The 23,568-nt window shown below is 41.2% G+C and overlaps 1 protein-coding gene across 1 annotated transcript in view; it reads left to right on the forward strand.

The window, feature by feature from the left end:
* The first annotated feature begins 411 nt into the window (after positions 1-411).
* The window catches only part of SAMD5 (sterile alpha motif domain containing 5), a 50,860-nt gene continuing 27,703 nt past the window's right edge, over positions 412-23,568 (forward strand). Inside the window, exon 1 of the mRNA XM_033102966.1 lies at positions 412-1,094. Within this exon, the coding sequence (XP_032958857.1) occupies positions 630-1,094 (465 nt within the window). The 5' untranslated portion in view covers positions 412-629. The remainder of the gene's footprint in view (positions 1,095-23,568) is intronic.

Below are 23,568 nucleotides of genomic sequence, written 5' to 3' on the forward strand. Positions count from 1 at the left end.
CGGATTAAAAAGAAATATGAAAAGCAATCCAAGCAGCCGCTGGAGCCCGGCAGTTTAGAAGACACCCCCCCGTCCGCACGAGGAGGACGACAGTGACACGCACTCGCGAAGAAGACAAGGCGCTCCTGGGCGGCCGCGGGTCTGCGCGGAGGAGCCGCCTCCCCAGCGCGGGGCATGCGTTCCAACGCCGACGGGGGCGGCCAGAACCCGCGCTGCAGCGCGCAGCCCCGGCACGGCCCGGGCTGGGGAAAGTGCGGGGCGGCCCCGCGCGCCGCGGACCCGGCGCGGCTCTGACGGGTGTGCCCCGGCCCCGCCCGCCTCCGCCCCCGCCCGCGCCCGCCGCGCGCCCCTCCCCGCGGCGGCAGCGGCGCTTCCAGGGGCGGCGCGGAGCGGCTCGCCCAGCCTCCAGTGCCTGCGAGCTCCAGGCTGCTCGGGGAATTCACTTTGCTGCTTTTACGCTTCATCCCTCCTCCGGCTTCTTCTGATGGCGTTGTGTCTCCGGCCCTAGCCTTTCTTTTAAAAGGAAAACTTTACTGCCATTTCTCTTTCCCCTTGGAGGAGAGGATTAAAAGTTCCGAGAACTGGTGCGGCTCGGGCGCGGGTGTTTGCCGCGGGGTTCCTGTCCCACCATGTGTACCAACATAGTTTACGAGTGGCTGAAAGCGCTGCAGCTCCCGCAGTACGCGGAGTCCTTCGTGGATAACGGCTACGACGACCTGGAGGTGTGCAAGCAGATCGGGGACCCGGACCTGGACGCCATCGGGGTGCTGGCGCCCGCGCACCGCCGCCGCATCCTGGAGGCCGTACGCCGGCTGCGGGAGCAGGACGCCGCTGCCGCCGGCCTCTACTTCACGCTGGAGCCACAGCCGCCGACCGCTCCTCTCGGGCCGCCCGCGGTCGCCCTCTCCACCGGCCGCCGGGGGGAGCCGTGCGGCGGTCGGGCCCAGGGCACCCGCGGGGACCCCCGCAGCCAGATGACCGCCTCCCGCAGCAGGGAGCTGGTGAGCTACCCCAAGCTGAAACTGAAGATCATGATTAGGGATAAGCTCGTTCGCGACGGCATCCACCTGAGCAAGCCCCCGTACTCCTGCAAGGTAAGGAGGCACCGCCCGGGGGGTGCGGGGCGCGCAGCGGTAGGGGACGCGGCCCAGACGCTTCAGCCCAGGCTCCGCAACCCATTCCAGGTGGCGACGGGGAGGCAAGGATGCTTTGGGTATTTGGGATTCTCTCCTATGTTCTTTCTGTATTCGCTCCTCGTTCCTTTTTCCTGGTGTCACCAGAGGTTGGTAAGACAAGATCTCGGCCCCAGATGTTAATTCTAAAGTAGGACCAAGTCTCTGTGTGACTTCCGGTGCTCACCTGTCAGGAACTGGACTCATGGTGTTCCTCTAGAAGGAAAGGGCCGGTCCTGATGTCCTCCGTGGTAGCGTTGGGGTCTGAGGATCACCAGAAAAATGGTTCATGTCTACATTATTTCCGACCTTCCAGTTTCTCGTTCTTTTCCTGTTTTGAGAAACTCCCAAAGCAAATGGGCGACCTCTTTAAAGAGTGGGAAGTCACACCCGGTTATTCTCAATTCCATAAAGTTAAATCTCAGCGCTGATTCACATTTGAAAAGTGAACCAGTGATATGAACATTCTAGGGGGAAAAGTTAGCAAAACCTATCAGTCAACTTGGAATAAGTTTCTTCAGCTTCAATGTAGGGAGGTAATAGGTGCTGAAGACTCTGGATATGATGGGGCCACTACCTGTGTGCTGCCAAAATCTGTGCTGAGTCACCAGTTTGGTTTAGTATTAATCCTGAAGAGATGAAGTAGGTACAACTGTGACTTTTACAAAGACCGAGTGGCCTTGCATTTCCAAGATGAGGGCACAGCACAAAGAAGTGAGATTTTCAGTAGCTAGTGAGGAAGTCCCTTGGGGGGGAGCCTCCGGGAAGGAGCCAGAAGTTATGGCAGCTGCTCTGTGAGGAAGGCCGAATGTGGATTTGGGCGTTGAATAATTAAGGAACAGGGTTATTTCACACAAGAGTTCTGTCTCCAGCTGAGTCTGGTTAGTTTGTTTCTACACCTGTCTAGGTAGAGGGTCTTGACTTGAAAGGGAGAAGGAGACAGCACAGGTGATCCTCCAGCATGCCTGGGGTTACCCAGGAAAAGGAGCACCTCAGCTAGACGATCAAGCCAGAGAAACCCAGGGGAAAATGATGGCAAAGATGCAGCAGCTGGAAGGGGTCAGACACAGCCCTCTACGAGGGGAATGTAGATACTCCAAATGCTGTATGCTCTGGTCTTGGATATTTGCACTGTTCTACTGTCTGATGTAAAGGTCATACTGTCTGGATTTAAGGACGCTCAAGTGAAAATTCTGTATAAAGTAGGTAACAGTATCTAGGGTGGACAGAAATAAAGGGTTTAATATTACCCATATGTTATCTTGCAAGACAGATAGGCAATTCACATAACCTGCTTGAGCATATAAATTTGTTTTACAAAAACTATATAAAGAGGGCAGGTCTGGAGGACAGTTTGCCTCAAATTAAACACATGTTCCACTTAACCCACTCTGACTGTATTATTGATGTGTGGCCCAAAGCAGGGAATGGAGAGGAGAGCACAATTTTCCCAGGCGGGTAGAGTTAGAGTTATGTCTAAGAGTGGATAGATGGACTTGAGCATCAGTGTAACAGTTCTTTTCTGGAGTCAGCAGGTCAAAGGAGTTCAAGGTGAGATTTTTGTGATTTACATCCCAAAAAGTGAGTTGGGCTTAGGTTGAGAGAATGTGAGTACCTGAATACATGGTAAGGTCAAGACCTGGCCAGAAAGGGGGGCCGAGAACAAGCGTTGTCACTAGGGCTTGCATATTCTTCAAGAAAAGAGCTGTGCAATGGGGCTGGCTAAGAGAACAGAGGAAAGCAGGGGGCCGGAGGTGAGAGTGGTTGGTGCGCCAGAAATAACACATTTCAGTTCTGATACTTTAAAAGACAAGCCTAGATACCAAATTTAGAAGCTTAATAAGATTCCTTAGTGGAAGAAGATTGATTCTAAGGACATGAAATGTCTTGGCATAGGCTTTGGACCATGGATTCCTGCCTAGATCAATGAGTGATATGGTGGTGCATTTGAGTCAGTGCAATTTATGGAAGAAAATTTTACCTTGCATGGTAATACCATTGACTTTCCATGTGAATACTTATTTCAGCAACTTCTATATAAATCCCACAACAATAATGTTTGATAATAAAGTTATACCCCCATTTGCTTTCTATAGATATTTAATTCTTCTTGAACTCATGAAAGAATAAAATGGGGGTAGAAGTGTTTTTGTACCTTCTTCATTGATACTCCAACTGAGGAGGAAAAAAATAGAGCTGACAAATTTAATTGTAAAAAAAAAAAAATTGTTACTGTGTGTTTATATGTTTGTTACAAGAAAAACACTAAAATAGGAACTGAAATATAATTAATGTATTACCAAGCTGAATATACAAGTTTATAGAGCCAGGTCACGTGGCTCATTCTAAATTTGTTGCTTATGTGTGAGTTGCCTCTTCAGTTTTGAGTTTTAAATAATTTAAGAATTTGTTTTCTGATGCAGTTTATTTCTTTGCAAGCAGTGCTAGGACTTTTTCTTTCAAATGTGATCGATCATGTTAAAATTTCTCCAGATTCCTTGGCTCTGTCATGATCAGAATGTGTAGTGTTCATTATGTGCATTTAGAATTCTGCTTGTTAGAGCCGGCCTCACCTTTCCTTTATAGTCATTTGCATCGTTGGTTCCTGTGAGACTTTTATGTACTTGGTGAGAATATTAGATGGCTTGACAGTGGATTATACGAAGGGTGATGAAGGCAGGAATAGTGAATCTTTTGCAGGACTAAGTACTAAGTAGAGGAAGTTTCCCACCGGAGAGCCCTGTAGGAGGTAGGGTTTGCTACAGTAACAGGCAATGTTGCAGGTGCTCTGCTGCATTGCTGTGTTCATTAAATGTTACCAACAATTGCCACTTGCCCTCATAGGTGAGTTAAAACGGGAGGTGAAAGTAAGGTTCTCTTTGTTTTACAAAGGAGGTCTGTAGCTTTGGAAAACCAGGACCTTGGAAAGAGCACCTGTACTCAAGTCCCTCTCCTGCCTTTCTTTAGCTTCTCTGAATGCTGTGATGTCTGCCTTCGTGAAATGGGGATAAAGTGTTTTCACAGGGTAGGGATCCGGTAAAGTTTTCCATACATTATTGCATTACTTTACCAAGCTTCTCTCTGCCAAAGCTTTCTGCTAGGCCCCAGGTTACTGTGTTGGCAGAAGTTGTGCCCTCAGGGAACTTGGGGTCTAGCAGGAAATGGAATGAGCAATAATGATGAAGGGTGTCAGTTGCTTTGATCGGGAACACATGCTGCCATGACAAGTGCATCCAACCTAGTTTGCAGGGACGTGGGATCAAGGCAGCCTTTCCAGAACTGGCATTTGATCTGATAACTGATGGTGGGACGAGTTAGCCTCACTGGGAGGAGGCTCCTCGGGGAAGGGTGTCCCAGGCAGAGAGCAATGTGTGCAAAGGCCAGAACGGGAGGAAGTTGAGCCTGCAGCAGGGAAACAGGAATTTAAAGGAATTCAATGTGGCTGGAGCACAGAATGCTAAGAGGAAGTGGCGAGAGATGGAGCGACAGACAGTGGCGGTCCTGGATGGCCTTGACGTCACATTTAGGAGTTTGGAGTTTATCTCAAGAGGGCAAGCTATTGATGGATCCTGACCAGAGTCAGGGTAACATTAGGAGGTTGTTGCAGTGTCAGGAGACATTTGCTGGTGGCCTGGACTGTGTAGTGACAGTGGGAGAGGAGTGATGGAGGTAATTGAGAGGCAGAATTGACAGTACGTGGTGATTGGGTGACAGAGGTGGGAGAGGGGAGCGGTGGGGGTGACATGCATATTTCTGATTTAGGATTGCGATGCCATTCTCTGAGGTAGGGGACCCAGGAGAAGGGCAAGTTTGGGGAGAAAGATGTGGCCTTCATGTTTAAACTTACTGACTGGTCGATGCCTCTGGGGTATGTGGACATAGCTATTTAGTTGGCAGTTGGAAATTTGGCAGTGAGACAGAGGAGAGATTCCGGGCCAAATAATGAGATTTGGTCGTCATCAGCACATTGACATCCATGAATATAAATGAGCTGTTGAGGGAGAAGAGAGAAAGGACCAGGGGATCACTAGGATTTAGGTGATGAGCAAAAGAAGAACCTCTAAAGGAGGCTGAAACGGTTGAGCAGAGAGTTAGGGGGAAAGCAGCAGGAAGGAGTGTTCTGGAAGGTAGTGGAAGCAGTGAGGCTGCAAGGAGAAGGGGCTGGTCAGGAGATCCGACAGTGGTCAAGTAGGACAAGAATTAGAACATATCCATTGGAGGTAGCAACCATGCCACGTGAGGACCTCGGAAATAGCAATTTAAGGTGATGGGACCAATGGGAAGAAGTAGAACAGGGAACACAGAAAGCCTTTTTTTTTTTAATTTTCTTTTTTTTTATTTTTATTTTGAGAGCAGGTTTAGGTTGAGAGGAAGGTACAGAGAGTTCCCGTGTACCCCTGTCCCCACACATGCATAGCCGTCCCCATTATCAGCGTCCCTTACCAGAGTGGTACATTTGTTACAATTGATCAACCTATGTTGAAACATTATAATCACCTAAGCTTACATTGGGGGTTATTCTTGGTGTCGTGCATTCTATGGACTTGGGAAAATATTGTAATGAATTGTATCTACCGTTATGACATCACACAGAGTCTTTTCACTGGACTAAAAATCCTCTTTACTCTGTCCATTTATCCCTCCCTCTCCTCCATCCCCCACCTCCTGACAACCAATGATTTTTTTACTGTCTCCCTAGTTTAACTTTTCCAGAATGAAATATAGTTGGAATCATACGGTATGTGACCTTTTCAGATTGGCTTCTTTTACTTGGTAATATGCATTTAAGATTCCTTCATGTCTTTCATTGGTTTGATAGCTCATTTCTTTATAGAACTGAACAATACTCCATTTCCTCGATGCACCACACAACTTTTTAACAAAGTCGGTCTGAGAAGATAAGAACTGGGGCTATAGCTAGAGGAAGAAGGGAGACTTTAGATCAAGGGAAGCGTTTTGTGGATTTGTGTTTTTTTTTTTTTTTAAGGATGACAGAAACTGGAGCATGTGTAAATGTCGACGGTAGGCAGCCAGAGAAGGGGAGATGATGAAGATATGGTTGAAAGGAGACAAGCCAAGAGGTTAGGGTCCTGCAGGAAGTGGGAGGGAATTGTGCCCAGAGCACTGGAAGGGGAAGGAGGATTCACTTCCAGTGGGAGAGGAGTGCCTTCTCCATGGAGGGGAGAGGAAGGATGGGTAAGGAGACTTAGAACTTTGTGGGGGTGACGCCGAAGAGCTCTCATTTCTTTGATCATTTGACACCAGTGAGGGAGGAGATGGAAGGATTAGAGGTTGACGGAGAAGGTTGTGTTAATATATGAATATTAGTATTATGAGCTGGCGTTTATAACTATGCCTAAATATAAACATGACACAATAGTGTTTATAGGATATGCATGACTACACATACATAAAGGTACCATCCCCATTCATATATTTATGCTGCAGGTTACAGGCTGTGCATGATGTTTTCTCAAGTCCCTTGAAGTTTGGCAGTGCTTGTGAATGGGGGTTGTGTAGGTGGGGATGTGCAGGTGTGGGTGAGTAAAGGCATTCTGTTTTCTAGCAAGCAGACTTGGAAAATCGCAAGGCAGGCCCTAGGGTGGATAATGGGCGGCGGGTAGGCTTCTTGACTTCTTTACCTGAAAAATATCTCTTTGCCACACACTACTAATTAAAAATGTTTGAGTTAGTATAACCTCATTTAATAATGCTGTAGGAGTGGTAAGCTTCATTCACACCTCAGTGTGAATTTAATTAAGTAACAAGATTCTCATGGCAACCAGGCTGTTAATGGATGTTTGGGAGGATGGCCTAGGATGAAGGCATTTGGAGAGACAGGTGGCGTGAGGGCTTCTGTTCCTGGGGCCAGGGTGCAGGATATAGAAATGTTTAGGAGGGAAAGAGAGAGGTTGGCAAAGATACGCTGTATCCTTTGGAGTTTTGCCTTGAGACTTGGCAGAAGCTGAAATGACAATAAATATTCCTCCCTCCCAAGAATTCCTCTGCCTTCACAAAGTTATCAGGGATAGGCTGGAAGCTGGCAAAGTTCAGTTTCCCCACCTCAAATCCTATCCTCAAGTATCCTTAGCCTGGGCAAGTGAAGGTCCTTCCAGGCTTTTCTGTTTTCAGTCCCTGGTTGGAACACTGTAGAAAAAAGGGCAGGGAGGAGGGAGATAAGAGCTTGAGTGGTGGTGGGGCCACCCCCTTCCTCATGCTTCTTGTAGTCCATGGAGTTTCCATATAAGTAGACCCTTATCCGTCCGTCCATCCACCCATCCATCCAACAAATAGTGAGAATGTGCCATGTGCCAGTGTTGGTTCACATCCTTGGGAGTTCTGGTGAAATTTGAAACTGACCATTTTACACACAAGGCAAGGAGAGATGGAAGAAAAAGGCAGACCACTCCAGATTGGTAGGTGGCAATTTTAATGAGCATGAAACTTACGTACAAGGCTTGTCTGCCATAAGATAAGCAGATCTCCGCACCTGCTCACCAGGATCTTAAAGCTTATATAGAGGCCTTCACGGGGTTCACTCACACATACGGTACAGATGATCTCAGGAACACATCACTCTCTCAAGGCTGTTTTGAAGTGGCTCCCAGCTTGGAAACAGTGAATGGAACATGCATTTCAATGACAGGGTCAGGGGAAAAGAGCCTTTTCCTGGGTCTGACTCTCCGAACCTTGGGGTCAGCTGGCAGTCACATCCTCTTGATGACTTCCTCCAACAGCCAGGCCCTAAGATTATAGGAGTGCATAATATATATTCGTGGGCTCCGCTTGCAGGTTCAGTATTGTGTATGGGGAGGGCCTGCCTAACCTAGTGTCGTAGTAGTTGTACCGTATACGAGTTTAATGTTATTTCTACGAAGGTCAAGGGGGTGGCGAATTTTGCTCTTAATGTTGATTTCAATTGTTCACAAAAGATCAATGTTCGTCAAAACTTGGGTAAAGATTATCAGTGGTGAAATTGAAAGTCAAAGTATGTTTATTCATGAAGTATCATCAAAGGAGAACTGGGAATTCAGTGCTACTCCTGCAGGTCATTTAAAAGGAAGACCTCTGCAGCAGGGCCAAGAATTAGGAAGAGGCAAGTGAGGCGCCAGGGCACAAAATTCAAGGAGGCAATCTTCTCAGGGTTGTGCAAATCTAGGCCCAGCTAGTAGGCTGGCCGCCATTAACAAAACAAATCACTTTTCATGAAATATCAGATATTCGCGGGCATTGGAGGCGGCCTTCAGATCATACCCTGTGCAGTCACCTATTCCCGTGCATCATACCTGCTATGCGTAGCAGTGTGCTGAGAGCCAAGACGGTGCCGAGCTCCCAAACTAAGGCGACATGTACTCTATGAGTTGTGGCAGCCATGGCGTTCATCCAGGTAGGAGAGAACTGTGCACTGACAGGACACGTCTGTGTCAACACTGTGCTGTAGTGGTTAAGAGTGCAGACTCAGAACCAGACTGCAGAGTTCATGTCCCAGCTCTGCTCCATGCTACGTCACTTGCGACTCCTCTGTAAGAAGCAGACAATACTCGTGACTACTTCATGAGGTTCTCATGGCAATTGGATGAGCTAGTTCTCATGAACTTACTAGGCCACAATTTGTATCAGTTTCCTAGGGCTGCCATAACAACTGGGTATACAAAGCAGTAGAATTCTATTCTCTCATAGTTCTGGAGGCTAGAAGTCCAAAATTAAGGTGTGCGTAGGGCCCTGCTCCAAAATCCTAAGGGTCTGCGCTGTGATTTACCTGTAGGGGCCACCAAAGGCATCTCTCTCTCTCTGTCACTGCCACTTCAGACACCATTGGATCTGCTGGACCATTGACCCAGTGGGACAGTAGCGTGCATGGCAGACTGGACCTGTTGCAGAGCTTTCCCTTGTTCTGGGCCCAACTCTAAACTAACAGCTTTTCATTTTTTTTCTTCCACCTCCCCTCCCCCCCACTCTGGTTCAAGCCATTGTTTCTCAGTCTAGTTGTGTAGGACACAGCTCCGTGGCCCATGCTGGTATCATGAGCCTTGCGCTCCACCTGCCTAGGCAGTTGGTCTCTGGTCGTCAGTCGGCCGCTCACAACAGCTCACGGCAGCTGTCGCTGGCTGCCAGCTGCTCACAATGGCTGCCAGCCACTCACGCTGGCTGCCGGCCACTCACACTGGCCACCGGCTACTCACGGCTCACGCTGACCTCCGGCTGCTCATGGCAGCCCAGCTCCAGGGAGAGCTGTTGTTCACAATCTTAGCTGTAGAGGGCGCAGCTCACTGGCCCATGTGGGAATCGAACTGATGACCTTGGTATCAGGAGCATGGTGCTCCAACCACCTGGGCCACCAGGCCGGCCCCCCCTTTTTCTTTTTTTTTTAGTTTTATTAAATTGCTTGGGGAGACATTGGTTATAAAGATTATATAGGTTTAATAAAACATCATCTGTATATTGCATTGTGTGCTTACTACCCAAAGTGAAATGTTCTGTCATCATGTATTTGACCCCCTTCACCCTCTTCTGCCTCCACCATCCCGCCTTTCTCTCTGGTAACCACCGTACTGTTGTCTGTGTCTATGAGTTTTTGTTTGTTTATCTTGTTTGTGCGTCCATTTGTTGCTTTCTATTTTATATCCCACATATTAGTGAAATCATATGGTTCTTAATTTTTTTCCATCTGGCTTATTTTGCTTAGCATGATGTTCTCAGGACACATCCATGTTGTTGCAAATGGCAGTATTTCATCTTTCCTTATGGCTGAGTAGTATGGATGATTGGATAAAGAAAACGAGCAGCGTTTTGAGTCTCTCAGTAAATGGGTTGGAGTAACACATCCAAATTAGGAATATGTTGCCTCCAAAATCCAAAGAAGCCCATTAGGCATTGTGCCACTTTTTTTGGTTGCAGGAAGGGCCAGATGAAACAACTTATCCTCACTTTAGGAAAGATATCTCAGTATGTCCCACACCACAGTACCCCTGAAAATTTCACTGAAGTAGAAGGCCCCGGAATTTTTGTCAGATTTCCCACCTTCCTACATGCAAATGTCTTACTAATAAGTTTAGAGTAGTTGCTACTTCTTGCTCACTAGGTTCAAGCAACACAATGTCATCAGTGTAAAGGACCAGTGTGATATCTTGTGGAAGGGAAATGCAATCAAGATCCCTGTGAACTAAATTATGACTTTGGGCTGGAGAGTTGATATACCCATGCAGTAGGACAGTGAAGCTGGCCTTGCCAACTGAAAGCAAATTGCTTCTGTTGGATACTAACAAGACAAAAGCATTTGCCAGATGGATAGCCTGGCTCCTGGTAAGTGCTCCCCTGTGCTGGCTCCTATTACCACCTACCTAGTTTTGTTTTTGACACTTCAACCTCTGGTCATGTGTCCTCTGTGTACAGAAGAGCCCATTGTCCCAGGTCTGATTCCGGATAATAGGGATATTTGTTTGGTAATTAATCATTGGTAGATTTTCTTTCTTTCTTTTTTTTTTTTTTAGTATAAATGATGCTAAGTTATTTCTATGTACCTGAGGATACAATAATGAAAATGATTTTTTAAAATATAAACATTTCAGAATTTGGATATTCAAAGTTAGGTTATAATCTTCAAAATGTGCACTGGGTAGAAGAGAGTGTTGTTATTACTCAAAACATTTCTGAAACTCCAGCACCTGCAAAACACTCTTTAAAGTATCTTCTGTGGTGGCAAACTTTCATTCTTCTAAGGTGGATCTTGTTTGGGGTAAATACTTAAAGTAATTTGGAATCAAATCAGGCAATTAAGAGTAATGGCGTTCAATAAAAATTTGAAATGGAAAACAGAATATGACAACAAAATGAGTTTTTTGGTATGTACCGTATTGTAAATATGGAAAATCCTCAACAAGGCTTTTCAAAACACAAAAGTCAATTCCCTATGTATTTACAAAGAGCGAGACACTCAACAGTCGTCGTGCACTCTCCAAATGGATAATTAATGTAAAGGTGCCTGTAACTATAAAAGGGAGGAATTAAGTAAACTGTGCACAGATTTGAGTGAACTGTAGTACTCAGTGGGTTAATCTGGATTTGAGGAGTCCCAGGGTGTTTTTATGGCTTGTCATTTGCTTGTCCTGTTCTTAGAAAGCTTTCTTCCTTACACTGCCACCTTAGGTCTTAAAGAAGTCATGATTGTACTCATTCTGCCTTCCTTACTCTTGAGTGACAAAAAAAAAGATGTGAAGGAAGGGTAGCAGTATTAGGGATGCCCTCATGAACCTTCTCTGCTCTTAGGTAGTTTTCTAAGGTATACCATGCAAAATAAGTAATAAGTTTTGAGAAAAGTGAAATTTTTGTTCAGATACGAAAAAGCCCAGATTCTGGTTTACCAGAAATATATTCCTAAATGAATTTTCTTGAAGTAAGTTGGGTCAGATGACATGGACTTGACCTGGGCTGGTCCCTAAAATAAATAAGAGACATCCTAAGGTATTTGGAACAACGTTGCCCGTGGTGAGGGCAAGAATACCGGGAACCATGATAGACACAGCTTCTCAACGTCACGGCCTGTGTAAGAGCTAGAAACAGTGTCACGTCCTTGGCTATGGCTAAGGCTTATGGTTACTACTGCTAGCACGTGAGTTGAAAGGCTTTAACAGTTATTTTCTAAATTTTATCAAATAGCGCTATTTCAGATCAACTACTGATTTGAGCTTGGGGAAGCCTGGGAGGAGTAGGAAGGGAATCCTTGTTTTCAGTCAATCTAAAAACAATTAAGGCAAGTAACTGTGGATCATGCCAAAAGGCATTAAGCATACACTCTATCTTACGTAGAGACTAAGTGACACCTAATAGTTTAAAGAGATTTCATTACTGCTTTTAGTTGAAATAAATAGTCTAATGAGCTCTTAAAAACCTTGCTGTTATGTTTCCATAAAGTTATAAATACAAACAAAATAAAGCCTACTTGATTTGGAACATGTCAGAAAGATAAGGAAAATAATTGGTATGTATTCTTGTGTTTATCAAAATCATAATGAACACATTTTCCAAATTTTAAGATGTTTTTCCTAGAAAATACCGTAACTTTATAGTAAGACTAGAGGTTTTTGACACTCAGAGTGTATCATTTTTTAACACCCCACCTCTATTTGACAAAATTACTTTAAGTAATAGTCATGGAATAATACACAGTAATTATTTTCTTGATAAACTAAAGTATTGCGTCTTTCATTTTGCACTGTTTCACTGTTTTGATTTTTCAACACAAATAAAAACTCCGAGTAGTCACATAAGGATAATAGCATTGACATAACTCAAGTTTTATTTCTTTGTTTTGTCAAATCATGATGCTATTATTGTTTATTTCAAATCTATTGTTTAACTTAGGAATATGAAGTACCATGGGAGAGACATGACAACGTTTACACGCTCATTCTAGCAAAGGACTGCTGTAACCTAGTCTGTGGGTTGGTGCCAACTATATAATGAGGAGTTCTCTTGAGTTAACTCCCATGTTGACCACAATGCTTATTCAAGGACAGATAATGAAAAGATACTAATCTGAAGCAAATATACCTCCCATCGAAACTCATCATAATTGTGGCAACTAGAATTTAGGTCAGCAAGAGATTTTTTTTCAGGGAAGAGTATTTTATTACTGACGTTATTTAGAGTTGTCTGAAGGGCATTCTCATAATTTAAAGTTTTATCTTGTTTTAAAGGACTCCTTTGTTACCTGCAACTGGGGTGAACCTTTCCCTTTGTCCTGTTCTTGGAAGACATAAATAAATATAGTCATATTAGTTTAAGAGAAGTTATTTCTTCTGTAAGATGATACCAGTATCTGTCTCACAGTGTTACAGTATGAATTAAATGGGATCAGGTTTATGAAGTTGCTTTGTAAATTCTAAAAGGACTTGATCGATTTAAGGTGTTCTTATCGATACTGAATAAATTATTATGTTTATAATAAAATTTTGAAAATATTTGTGATTGAAAATAAACACACTGAACTGAGGAAATTTGGAGGACACTGAAGAAGATCAAGAAGAAATTTCAAAATCCGTGTTACAATTTCTAACACTACACTATATTTCTTTAAAATCATTTATGTGTAAGGATGTATGCCTTGTATATATGCACTAGTCTGGTATGGTACTTTGTATGGATGACGGGAGGCTATGCCTATGCCAGCAGATCACGTTTAAAAAATAATTTTAATTCTAAGACATATTCTTCGTTTAGCACCATGATTAATTTAATTATTTTCTTATTGGATTGAAAGCTTACCTGTGTTATTGATTGTTATACTTCATTATTTGAAAACGTGGTGTTTGAGAAATGGTATTGCATCATTATTTGAATTAGTTTTCTTGGGTTACAAGTTTATATAATTTCGTATCTGTGGCTTTTTATATTCATAATTATGTACACCTGTTCATGGAGCTTGCCTATTTTTTCCTATTGGTCTCAGACTTCTACTTCAGCTGCGTAGCAGGAACACTATATGTTAAGGAAAATAACCATTATTGTGTAGACTTTTCCCCCGAATGTGATTTATCTTAGAATTGTATGGGACCTTTTTTTTTTTTTTTCTTTGGTTGTCCTAAATTTGAAAAAAAAGAAAAAAAAAACCTCATATGTATTCCACTTTATCAATAATTTTAGTTATTTCTTCCAAACTGAAGGAATATGGAGGATACAGTCTCAGCTAGAACTGAGTTTGAAATATTTTTACCATATACTTGGGCAAGTTATTTGATCTTTCTAAAGCGGAGTTGCCTGATCTATAAAATGGGTATACGATTACCTACTTCTTAATATTGTGAGGGGTCAGTGAGCCAGTATATGAAAAGGGCCACGGTGAATATCTGACACATAGTAGTCACTCAAAACACCTGGCTAATATTTGTAGTATTATACATAGCCTTATGATTGTGAAGTTATTTAAAATATGAAGAGCTTGTCTTAAATTGTTAGTTCATATTTTTGCCATTCTGTTGAGGCGAAGTGTTTTTTCATAATTTCAAAAGCTCTTAATAATAACATATAAAACTTTTTTGCCTGGTATAACCATTGAAAATACTTTGTTCAATTTGTCATTTGCATTTTAGGTTTTCTTTTTTTTGTAGAGAAATATAGTTAATCTCTATTTTTGTGATTACTTGTATCCTTCTAAGTCCTTTCTCTAGTCCAAGATCAGTTAACATATACGTTTATCTCCTATTAATTTTTTTGTTCCATTTCTACATTTAACACTCTAATCCATTTGAAATTTATTTGGCACACGATAGAAGGTAAAGCTCTAATAATAAATATAATCATACACACAGCATAATTCTATCACCTATTTTACAGGAATTACAGCTTTTATTTCTGTGTTCTGGTCTTATTGCATTGGCTAGAATTTATACAGCAATGTTAAATAATAATGATAATTACATGTTCTTGTGTTTTCCCAAATGTTAATGAAACTACTACAAGTAATTTGTTATTATTCTTCATGATGTTAAAAAAGCATCATTGTTTTCCTAATTTTGTATGCATTTTTATTGGGAATGGATATTTGATGCTACTAACTATCTTTTTAGCAACTGAAAAATAATTGAGAGTCTTTGTCTTACTGGGCCTAATGTCGGTGTGACATGTTACATTAAGAGATTTCCTAATATTAAACTATCCTTAAATAGCTGAGGTGAATAATCAAATGATGTCTTTTGAAGTGAGAGGAGGAATTTTATAATCTCACTCCCAGATCATCACGGACATTCTATTACATTGCATATCGTTTCTTTCATTAATAATGCTTGGCATTTTCCTTCAGTTTGGTACCACTTCAGTTGTTATCCTGATATTGTTACAGTTGACTTCCTGCCGTTAGCTTCTTAGAAGTTGCAGTCTCTGTCTACACAGGCACAAGAGGCAGTGACAGCAGTGAGATGGGGCACTAGCAATGCACTCTCGTTGCTCAAAAGACAACAGGCAGGTAGTTGTGGATAACGGTTTAGTTTTCTGGTTTGTGGAGACATTTTGTTTCTGAACCAGACAGCAGAGACTCTGAAGGGCAGGAGAGGTTAACTTGAATCCCTACTGATTATACTGTTTTCACAGCATCCTCCTCTCTTCCACTCACTGTCCCTTGTCCCCACCCCTTACTCTGCTCCCTTCCTGCCCCCACAGCATCTCAGGCCTTTTAGCGGAAAATACAGATGAGGGTTGCTTGCCAGATGCCATGTTAAATTGAAAACCCTTATAAAAGAAATTGAAGTATCATTCATTTTAATTTGAATGTTTGGCTTTGCATAGAAACAACAGCCCAATGTGTGACAAAGATAAAACTGAAAAACTATTGAAATATAATTATAACAAATCCTTGATTTACATTTAAAATTTGTTGACAGGTCAAATAGAATGATTTTTTTTTAAAAGGTCATTGAAACAAGGATTAAAGATGGGGAACAGGACCGATGTGTTTCTGGAGAAAATACTCACTTCAGGTGCTGAACTCAGCTGAGTGTGCAGAAACGGAGGCACCCAAAGCTCCCCCAGCTGGCCATCAGTCATGCAGTAAAGATATAGCCACTTTAAAGTCACCATGTGTCAACAAGAATGGAACACTGCTGCATTATGAAGCATTCCTCTTGATTGACAAAAGTTGGGCTGCATTAAGTACCAGCAATATTTTTATGACCAGGAAGTAATAAAGCTATTCTTGATCTTTACGAAAAGAAAATATTTTATGTTAAAAAAACAGCAATTCTTGGGACTTGCTTCCTAGGATCCAGTTAAGGTGAAAAGTAACTTCATGTAAATCTAAAAGAAAAAAACCAATCTAATTTGATAAATTGTGAATTGCATTCAAGGTCTGTGATCTAGTCACTGTCACTGAGAAGGCATCTAAAGGAAGAATTGGATTAGTTGCTATTTGGGAATCACACAAACCCACTGTGTCTCTGGCTTGCTTAGGCTTGTACAGTGGGCAAAAGATTCAGGTTACGCATATTCCATGCATTACAGATTAGAGTGGAGCCAGAGAGTATGCAAAGTAATTACTCTTTTGAGATGTACTTCATTACAGAAAGGTGGTGGAGAGTTAGAGTTAGGTCGGTGATATTAACTTTGACTTTTATTGCTGTGTCATGTTAGGTCAGAGTTTTTACTGCCACTTCTTGGTACAGCAGTTTGGGCCAGTGTGTTTATCTCTCTTAATGTGCTCCCTTACACTTACCTTGAGTGTGGTGGTGGTGGATTGAATCTTCTGATCTTCTCATGATCATTTATTAGAACACTGTGACGCACTTGAACTGCTGAACTGTATTAGTCCTGCTCCCTGGCAAGAAGTATGATATATTTTTTTATCACCCCCAATATTGCTGTTTTGGGATTTGCATGCTAAATTATATTAAAGGTGATATGTGGGGAAAGAGGGTGTGTGCAATCGAAAAGGCAATGGCAAATTGAAAAGGCAATGGCTCCTCAACCTGTCTTCTGAAAACCTTTTATTATCCTTTGATTCATTAATTGTGAAAATGAGACTTATTCTTAATTCAACTGTGTACTAATTATTTATGGATTTGTTTGATTTTCATCTTCACAGCTAGAGGGGACTTCTCTTGCTTGAACCACCTCCCTCACTCTCCCCACAGAGTTTTGAAAGCTAAAATATTATTTTCCATTCCCACCTAGATTTACTGTTTTAGTCAGACGTGCACAAGTGAGGATGAGCTTCCTGCTTGTTGGTGATCTCTTCAGATATAACATAAGAACACAGCTTTGAAATATGCAGAATAATAATAGTGATAAGTTTATATTGTTTGTTCATAGTGCTTTACCACATTATTTCATTCAATCCTCCTAGTAGTCCTCGGAAGAAAATGTTGTTTTTGCCATCCCTGTTTAATAAATGAAGAAAATGAGGCTTAAAGAGCTTGCATAACTTTTCCAAAGTCACACAGCAGATCTCATCTGGATACTAGGTGTTCTCGTCCCAGAGCCCGTGGTACTCGTCACTGTGCAGTTCTGCCTGAAAACATTGCTTTATGCAATTTTGCAGCTGTCTGTCAGTCGGTGAAAAATAAGTGTGGGGTAGGGAGGGGATACATCCTACAGATTTTCATCGCTTTTTTTAAAAATTAATAACATACTAATTACTGTTCATTTTAAAGATGTTATGGTAGAATGAATCCATATTTTATATTTGATTTAAGACAAAAATAATTCCTTCGTTCTTTTGATACATGTTCATTACAAACACTGACCGACAGACGGAGACTAGAAAGTGATAGGAGTTGAAGCGCCAATTGGGTGACAAAGGTCCTGTTAATCTTGAGCGTCCACCAGTGAAGTGATTAGCAATCATTAATTATGTGTGATTGCTACTGTGTTACATACTGTGCAAGAAAACATTGGCTCTCCTTGGTTTAACATCTCAGGAGTTTTTGCTACATCCATACCTTGCTATATTAGTTTATGGAAAGTTCTTTAGATCCAAGGCTTTCCTACTTTTAGGCAAGGCAGAGAAGACTATAGGAACCAGACATTTAATCAAATGATTCTTTTGTTACCTGGAATAGTTTTTGAAGTTAATTTCAGTTGCTTTCGTAGCCTCCAGCATAGTTGTTGAATATCCACAATGGCAAATGGTGTTTAAGGTAGGATGTGGAAATAGTTGAAAATTATTGTGGTACACAAGTTAGCCAGTAGGTAGTCCTATTTTTAGTACTAAATCCCAAACAATCAAATGAAAATCAAAACAAAAACGTGATTACCAAGTGATAAGGCTTGTTTTCTTAGAAATGTGCATATCCAGGGAGAAAGACTCAATATCTTGGTCACGTATGTCGCTCCAGTGTTGTAATTAGAATAGTCTCCCAACAAAAAGTACTTTTTAAGATACTTGTTGGGGGGACATATATAAGTCTTTATTTGTTTGGTAAAAAAACTACATAACCATTTCCTCCTTGCTTTTGAATGGTCTTATTTTGCTATAAAAATAAGGAATACATATTTGAAATTCAGTGAGTAGCAATGGTAAACTTAGAGAAACAGTCTGTCTTCTGGGCCTTATTTGTAAAAGTGGGAATTAGCCTGTTCTGAAGAATTAGTTGAGATATTGTACACTTGTAATAAGACTGAGCCCATGTTACATCTCGGAATATCATGTGGGTTTGGGAAGAATACCTTCAGATCATTTGAGTGTGAAAATAGACTCACATACTGAATATGAGGCTTAATTTTGTTGGAAGGGGAGGGAAGTATCAAAATAATGTGAAAACATTTGTTTATACTGTAAGTCCTGTCCTACAGGATCAATGACTTGTTTTAAATAATATTAAACTCTAGAATTTTGATTTTGCTTAGGATGTGGAAAGCCACAAGAAAATATTGCTCACAGTTTAACTACAAGAAAAAAGATGGATAACTCACAGTATCATTCCTTTTTTCATCCCATCCGAGACTTGAGGTCTAAAGGAGGTCAGGTGGTCTCATTTCCAAGGAGAGGAGGGACACATTGTTGTTTTGTCTTTGGTAGGGCCCAAGAGGGTTGGTTAGCAGCCATCAAAGCAGATATGAAGAAAACAACTACAATTTTTGTGATTCTTTATAGGCTCGTAGGGGCCAGCATGATGATTTCAAATTCTCAGGCCCCCCAGACATAAAGAGGATGGATATCTCCTTGCTACGCTTTGCTACAGGCCTACACTAGATATTCATGGGAAAGATAGAAATGGGGCAGTCGCTCAGTAGTGTAGGCATGCAGGTGATGAGCAACGACTCCGGGGAGATAGATACAAACTCCGCCAGTGTCCCAGAACTTCTGTCGTAGGACATCAAACTCTCATAGGCAGGGGATGGGCAGGAAACATGGCCAAACACTTGGATCCAGGCAAAGGTTGCCAGTTGTTGGGATAAGGATAGAAAATATAGTCTTCCAGCACTGACTGAAGCTAGATAAATCCTATTTGCACCAAGGGAGGCGTAGGAAATCCACTTGTGCCCGGGATCTGAATTGATATTAAATAGTGGTCTGCCATAGTTGAGGAGGAGCAGCTCGGACCCAAGGCCCACCAACAGTATAAGGTAGAGATTGGCTGTTATTCAGGGTGGAAGTGGTACCGTGTCGCCCCCAAAATAAGACGTAGCTGGACCATCAGCTCTAATGCATCTTTTGGAGCAAAAATTAATATAAGACCCAGTGTGATATTATATTATGATATGATATGATGTGATATGATATGATATGATATTAGACCTGGTCTTATGTTTAAAATAAGACCGGGTCTTACATTAATTTTTGCTCCAAAAGACGCATTAGAGCTGATGGTCCAGCTACGTCTTATTTTTGGGGAAACACGGTAGGAATGCTGAGAAAGTCTTACCTCTGAAGCTCAGGTGCACAAGGTCAATGACAGAGACTGCAGCAGGAGAATAAATAAAAACCCTTTGACCCCATAATGAGACCTGCATGGAGTAACAAGCCTAAGTCTAGGGGAAGAGCATGGGCACAGAGAGGCACCCTGTGTTGTATACATGTGGAACAGGAACACTAAGAAAAACCCTTTGTCATTAAGAGGTACAAATTTACAGTTATAAAATAAGTTACAGGGATATAATTTACAGCATAGGGAATATAGTCATTACTATCGTAATAACTTCCTATGGTGACAGATGATTACTAGACTTACTGTAGTGATCACTTTGTACGAATCACTATGTTGTACACCAGAAACTAATATAATACTGTATGTCAACTATAATTGAAAAAAAGAAATAAATAATTTCATGTTCCAAAAAAGAAAAGGAAAAAAACTCTTTTGTTACCAAGACCTCACACTAAACACAAAGTGGGTGAAATCCACTAGTGGAGAAAGTCATAGTTTTTGCTGCTCTGAAAGTTACTACAGCAACAACAAAACACAAACCCAGTTCAACAACTTTTAGATTGACTCCACCACTCACAATAATAGCCTGAAAACAGAAGAGATATGCCCATTCCAGAAGTAAATTCAGTTTACCTCAGTCTCACCTGTTTTTTTCACATACGATTGTTTTGCATTTAATCAAAAATTGCAAGATGTACAAAAGGAAAAGGAAAAAAAAAAGACCTATCAAGAGAAAAAATAGTCAGTAGAACTTAAACCCAAGAATGGCGAGGAGTTACAACTGTCAGATAGAAACTTTAACAATGGCTATTAATTATAAAAAAATATATACCATCCTAATGTAAGACATTAAAAATAGGGGAAACTGGGTATGGGCGTATATGAATTTTTCTGTAAATATAAAACTGTTCTAAAAAGTAAAGCTTATTAAAAAGTTGCATTGTTAAGGAATATATTTATAACATATTGTTAACCATACTGATATGGTCCATATTGATATGGTCAAGCCAGAGAGTGGGAGAAAGAATTTGTAAAGTGCCTATGCGATAAAGGACTGATAACTAGAATATATAAAGAACTCTTACAATTCACTAATAAGAAGAAAACCATTTCAACAGGAAAATGGACATTTCGATCTTCACTAAAGAAGATATATGGATTGCAATTATGCACATGCAGAGATGTTCAACATCATTAAACATTTGAGAAATGCAAGTTAAAATCACAATGAGGCACCATTAGTATGGCTAGAATGAAAAAGCCTGTGAAAACCAAGTACTGTTAAGAATGTGAAGCAAATGGAACTCTTATGCATTTCTGGTAGAGAAGCAGGATGGTCCAACCACTTTTGGCAGTTTCTTATAAAAGTGAACAGAAGCTTACCATACAACCAAGCAGCCCCACTCATAGCTCTATACCCGAGAGACATTAAACATATGTACATACAATGACCTCTACATGAATGTACATAGAATAGAATATACATATTCTATAGAATATACTTATACATAAAATACACATATTCCCAAACTGGAAATAGCCCCAAATCTTCATCTACTTGTGAATGGATAAATAGGTTGTCATATATCCATACTGTGAAATACTACTGAGCAAGAAAAAGGAACCAATTACTGACACTTCCAATAACATGGGTAAACCTCAGAAGCATTATGCAAAATGAAACAAGTCAGACACAAAAGATTGCATAGTATATAATTCCATTGATATTACAAAACTGGAAAAGACAAAACTATAATGACATAAACAAGATCAGTGATTGCCATGGGCTGGGCTGGAGAGATGGGAATGGCTGAAAAGGGCATGTGAAAAGGTTTTGAGATGATGAAAATGTTATATATCTTGATTGTGGTTGTGGTTACATGACTATATACTTGTGCACCTGTCAAAACTCATTGGGCTGTATAGATTAAAAGGGTAAATAATTGTATGCAAATTATCTCAACACACCTGTCCAAAAATGCTATTAAATTCTAGAAGAACATATAGTAGGTTCTCAGAATATTATTTAAAATGCAATTATAAAAAAACAAAAACAAAACTTTTGGCAGTCTCTAAGGTAATGCCATGCTATCTGAGGGACCTTGAACAAGTTACTTCACTTCCTGCGGCCTTAGTTTCCTTATGTATAAAATTGTTTTCTTGTGAGCATTTAATTAACTGGCACACATAAAGGGCTTACTGTGTCCCCAGAACACAGTGAGTCAATAATGCTATTAGTGATGAGGTTGCTTTAACTTCTACATGTAATAGAGTTGAATCTCCATGTATTGTTGATGACCTGAATAGGTAAATGTTACTAACGTACTTCAAAATTGATGATTGTGTTATTGTATAGACTCATTTCTGCATTTATTCAAAATCTATTTTACTGAGCACGCTCTATGTCAAACCTTGTGTTAAGTGGTGGAATTACCTTGAAGAATAAGGCTCAGTCTATGCCCTCAAGAACTTATTGTGAAAACAAACCAGTCAATGGGGTATTTCAATGCATTGACTGTGATAAGTACTTGAGAAGGCATGGGTAGGGTTTCCGGGCGGGAATTCCCGCCTGTTCTCGTGAATTTCTTTTCGCTTTTCCGTTCCCGAGTCCTGAGAAAAGTTGGTCAGGAAATCGGGAAAAATCGGCTCCTTGAACACAGGTGGCTGGTAGTATCGGCCATCACTTTGTGGAAATGATTCATCGTGGAGAACAGAAAACTATTGATATCTCAGGATTCAGGAACGGGAAAGCGAAAAATATTCCTGAGAATGGGCAGGAATTCCCACCCAGAAACCCAAGGCCTGGGCGCCTGTTACAGAGTCTATGGAATAGGTATCTAATCTGGAAAACAGGAAGATGTTATAAAGAAGGTGATGATGATCTTGACCCTTGAAGGATTGTGTGTTGGAGGCAAACTGGTCAGCATTTTGGCCTTTTTGAGAGTTGAAATGCATATTTAGAAGTCCATGGAACGCTACTACTATGGTGCAGAAGTAATTGCGGTTTTTGCCATTCTTTTCAACCTTTTAAATCGCAATTACTTTTGCACTAAACTAATACAAAAGGGGCGGGGGAAACACCTCACAAAAAGAACTAAATCTGTGTGAATACTATTTGAACTTTTAGTAAACTCAATCGATATCCAAAGTATAGCCAGTTAGGGGTTACAAGGGATATGATTCTTTTTCCCATTTGTGACTTGATACTGTTGTTAGTCTCAGTGGAATGGTGAGACTTAACCCACCGCGATCAACCTCCTGAAGAGAGCAGTTCAGATTGTAATTGAGGTGTGAACCGTGGTTAGTTTCTATGTGGGCAAAATCAGTTAACACCGGTGTCCCGAAATCTGATGAAGAGAGAAACATCTGCCAGCCTGTATGAGAGAAGCACTAGTTACTGTCAATGTTCCTTGATGTGCTTGACAAATTCTGCTTCTTTCGCGGGATCGGTCTGTTGATATGCTTACCTACATGTAGAAAAACACAGCGAGAAAGTCAGCATACCTTCTGGAAAGCTAAATGGTTTTGTGATAGTGATAAGACATCAATCTCTGTATCAATCTTAAGTTCCAATGAGAGATAAAGGTCCAAGCTTCTGCCATTATCCTTGGGTGTACCACAGAGACCACACCTGGCTGCCTTTTGATGTTTTGTTAATGTCGCAGTCTTCAGATGTCCTGCTAGAAATGAATTCCTGAGGCAGAGTTCAGTAATGATAAATTGGGCTTGTTGCAATTCAGCTAAAAAGTACAAACATTTGCACAGGACGTGGGGAATAGTGTACTGCAGAGAAAACATTGTAAACCTAGAAAACTTTAGGCTCAGATTTGGTGAGTTTTATATATTGGTTTTGTTCTGTGTCTTAACATATTACTGATTATTATTTATTAAAATTATTAATTACATTCAGCAAATATTTATCAAACACCAAGAATGTAAAAAGCACTGTTAGGTGTTACATGGGGAAATTCAAAGGTAACTGAAGTATAACTTGTGCCCTAATGGAATTTATAACCTGAAGGAAGATCTTTATTTCTAAC

Source organism: Rhinolophus ferrumequinum, chromosome 3 (assembly GCF_004115265.2).
Source record: "Rhinolophus ferrumequinum isolate MPI-CBG mRhiFer1 chromosome 3, mRhiFer1_v1.p, whole genome shotgun sequence".
Taxonomy (NCBI): Eukaryota; Metazoa; Chordata; class Mammalia; order Chiroptera; family Rhinolophidae; genus Rhinolophus; species Rhinolophus ferrumequinum.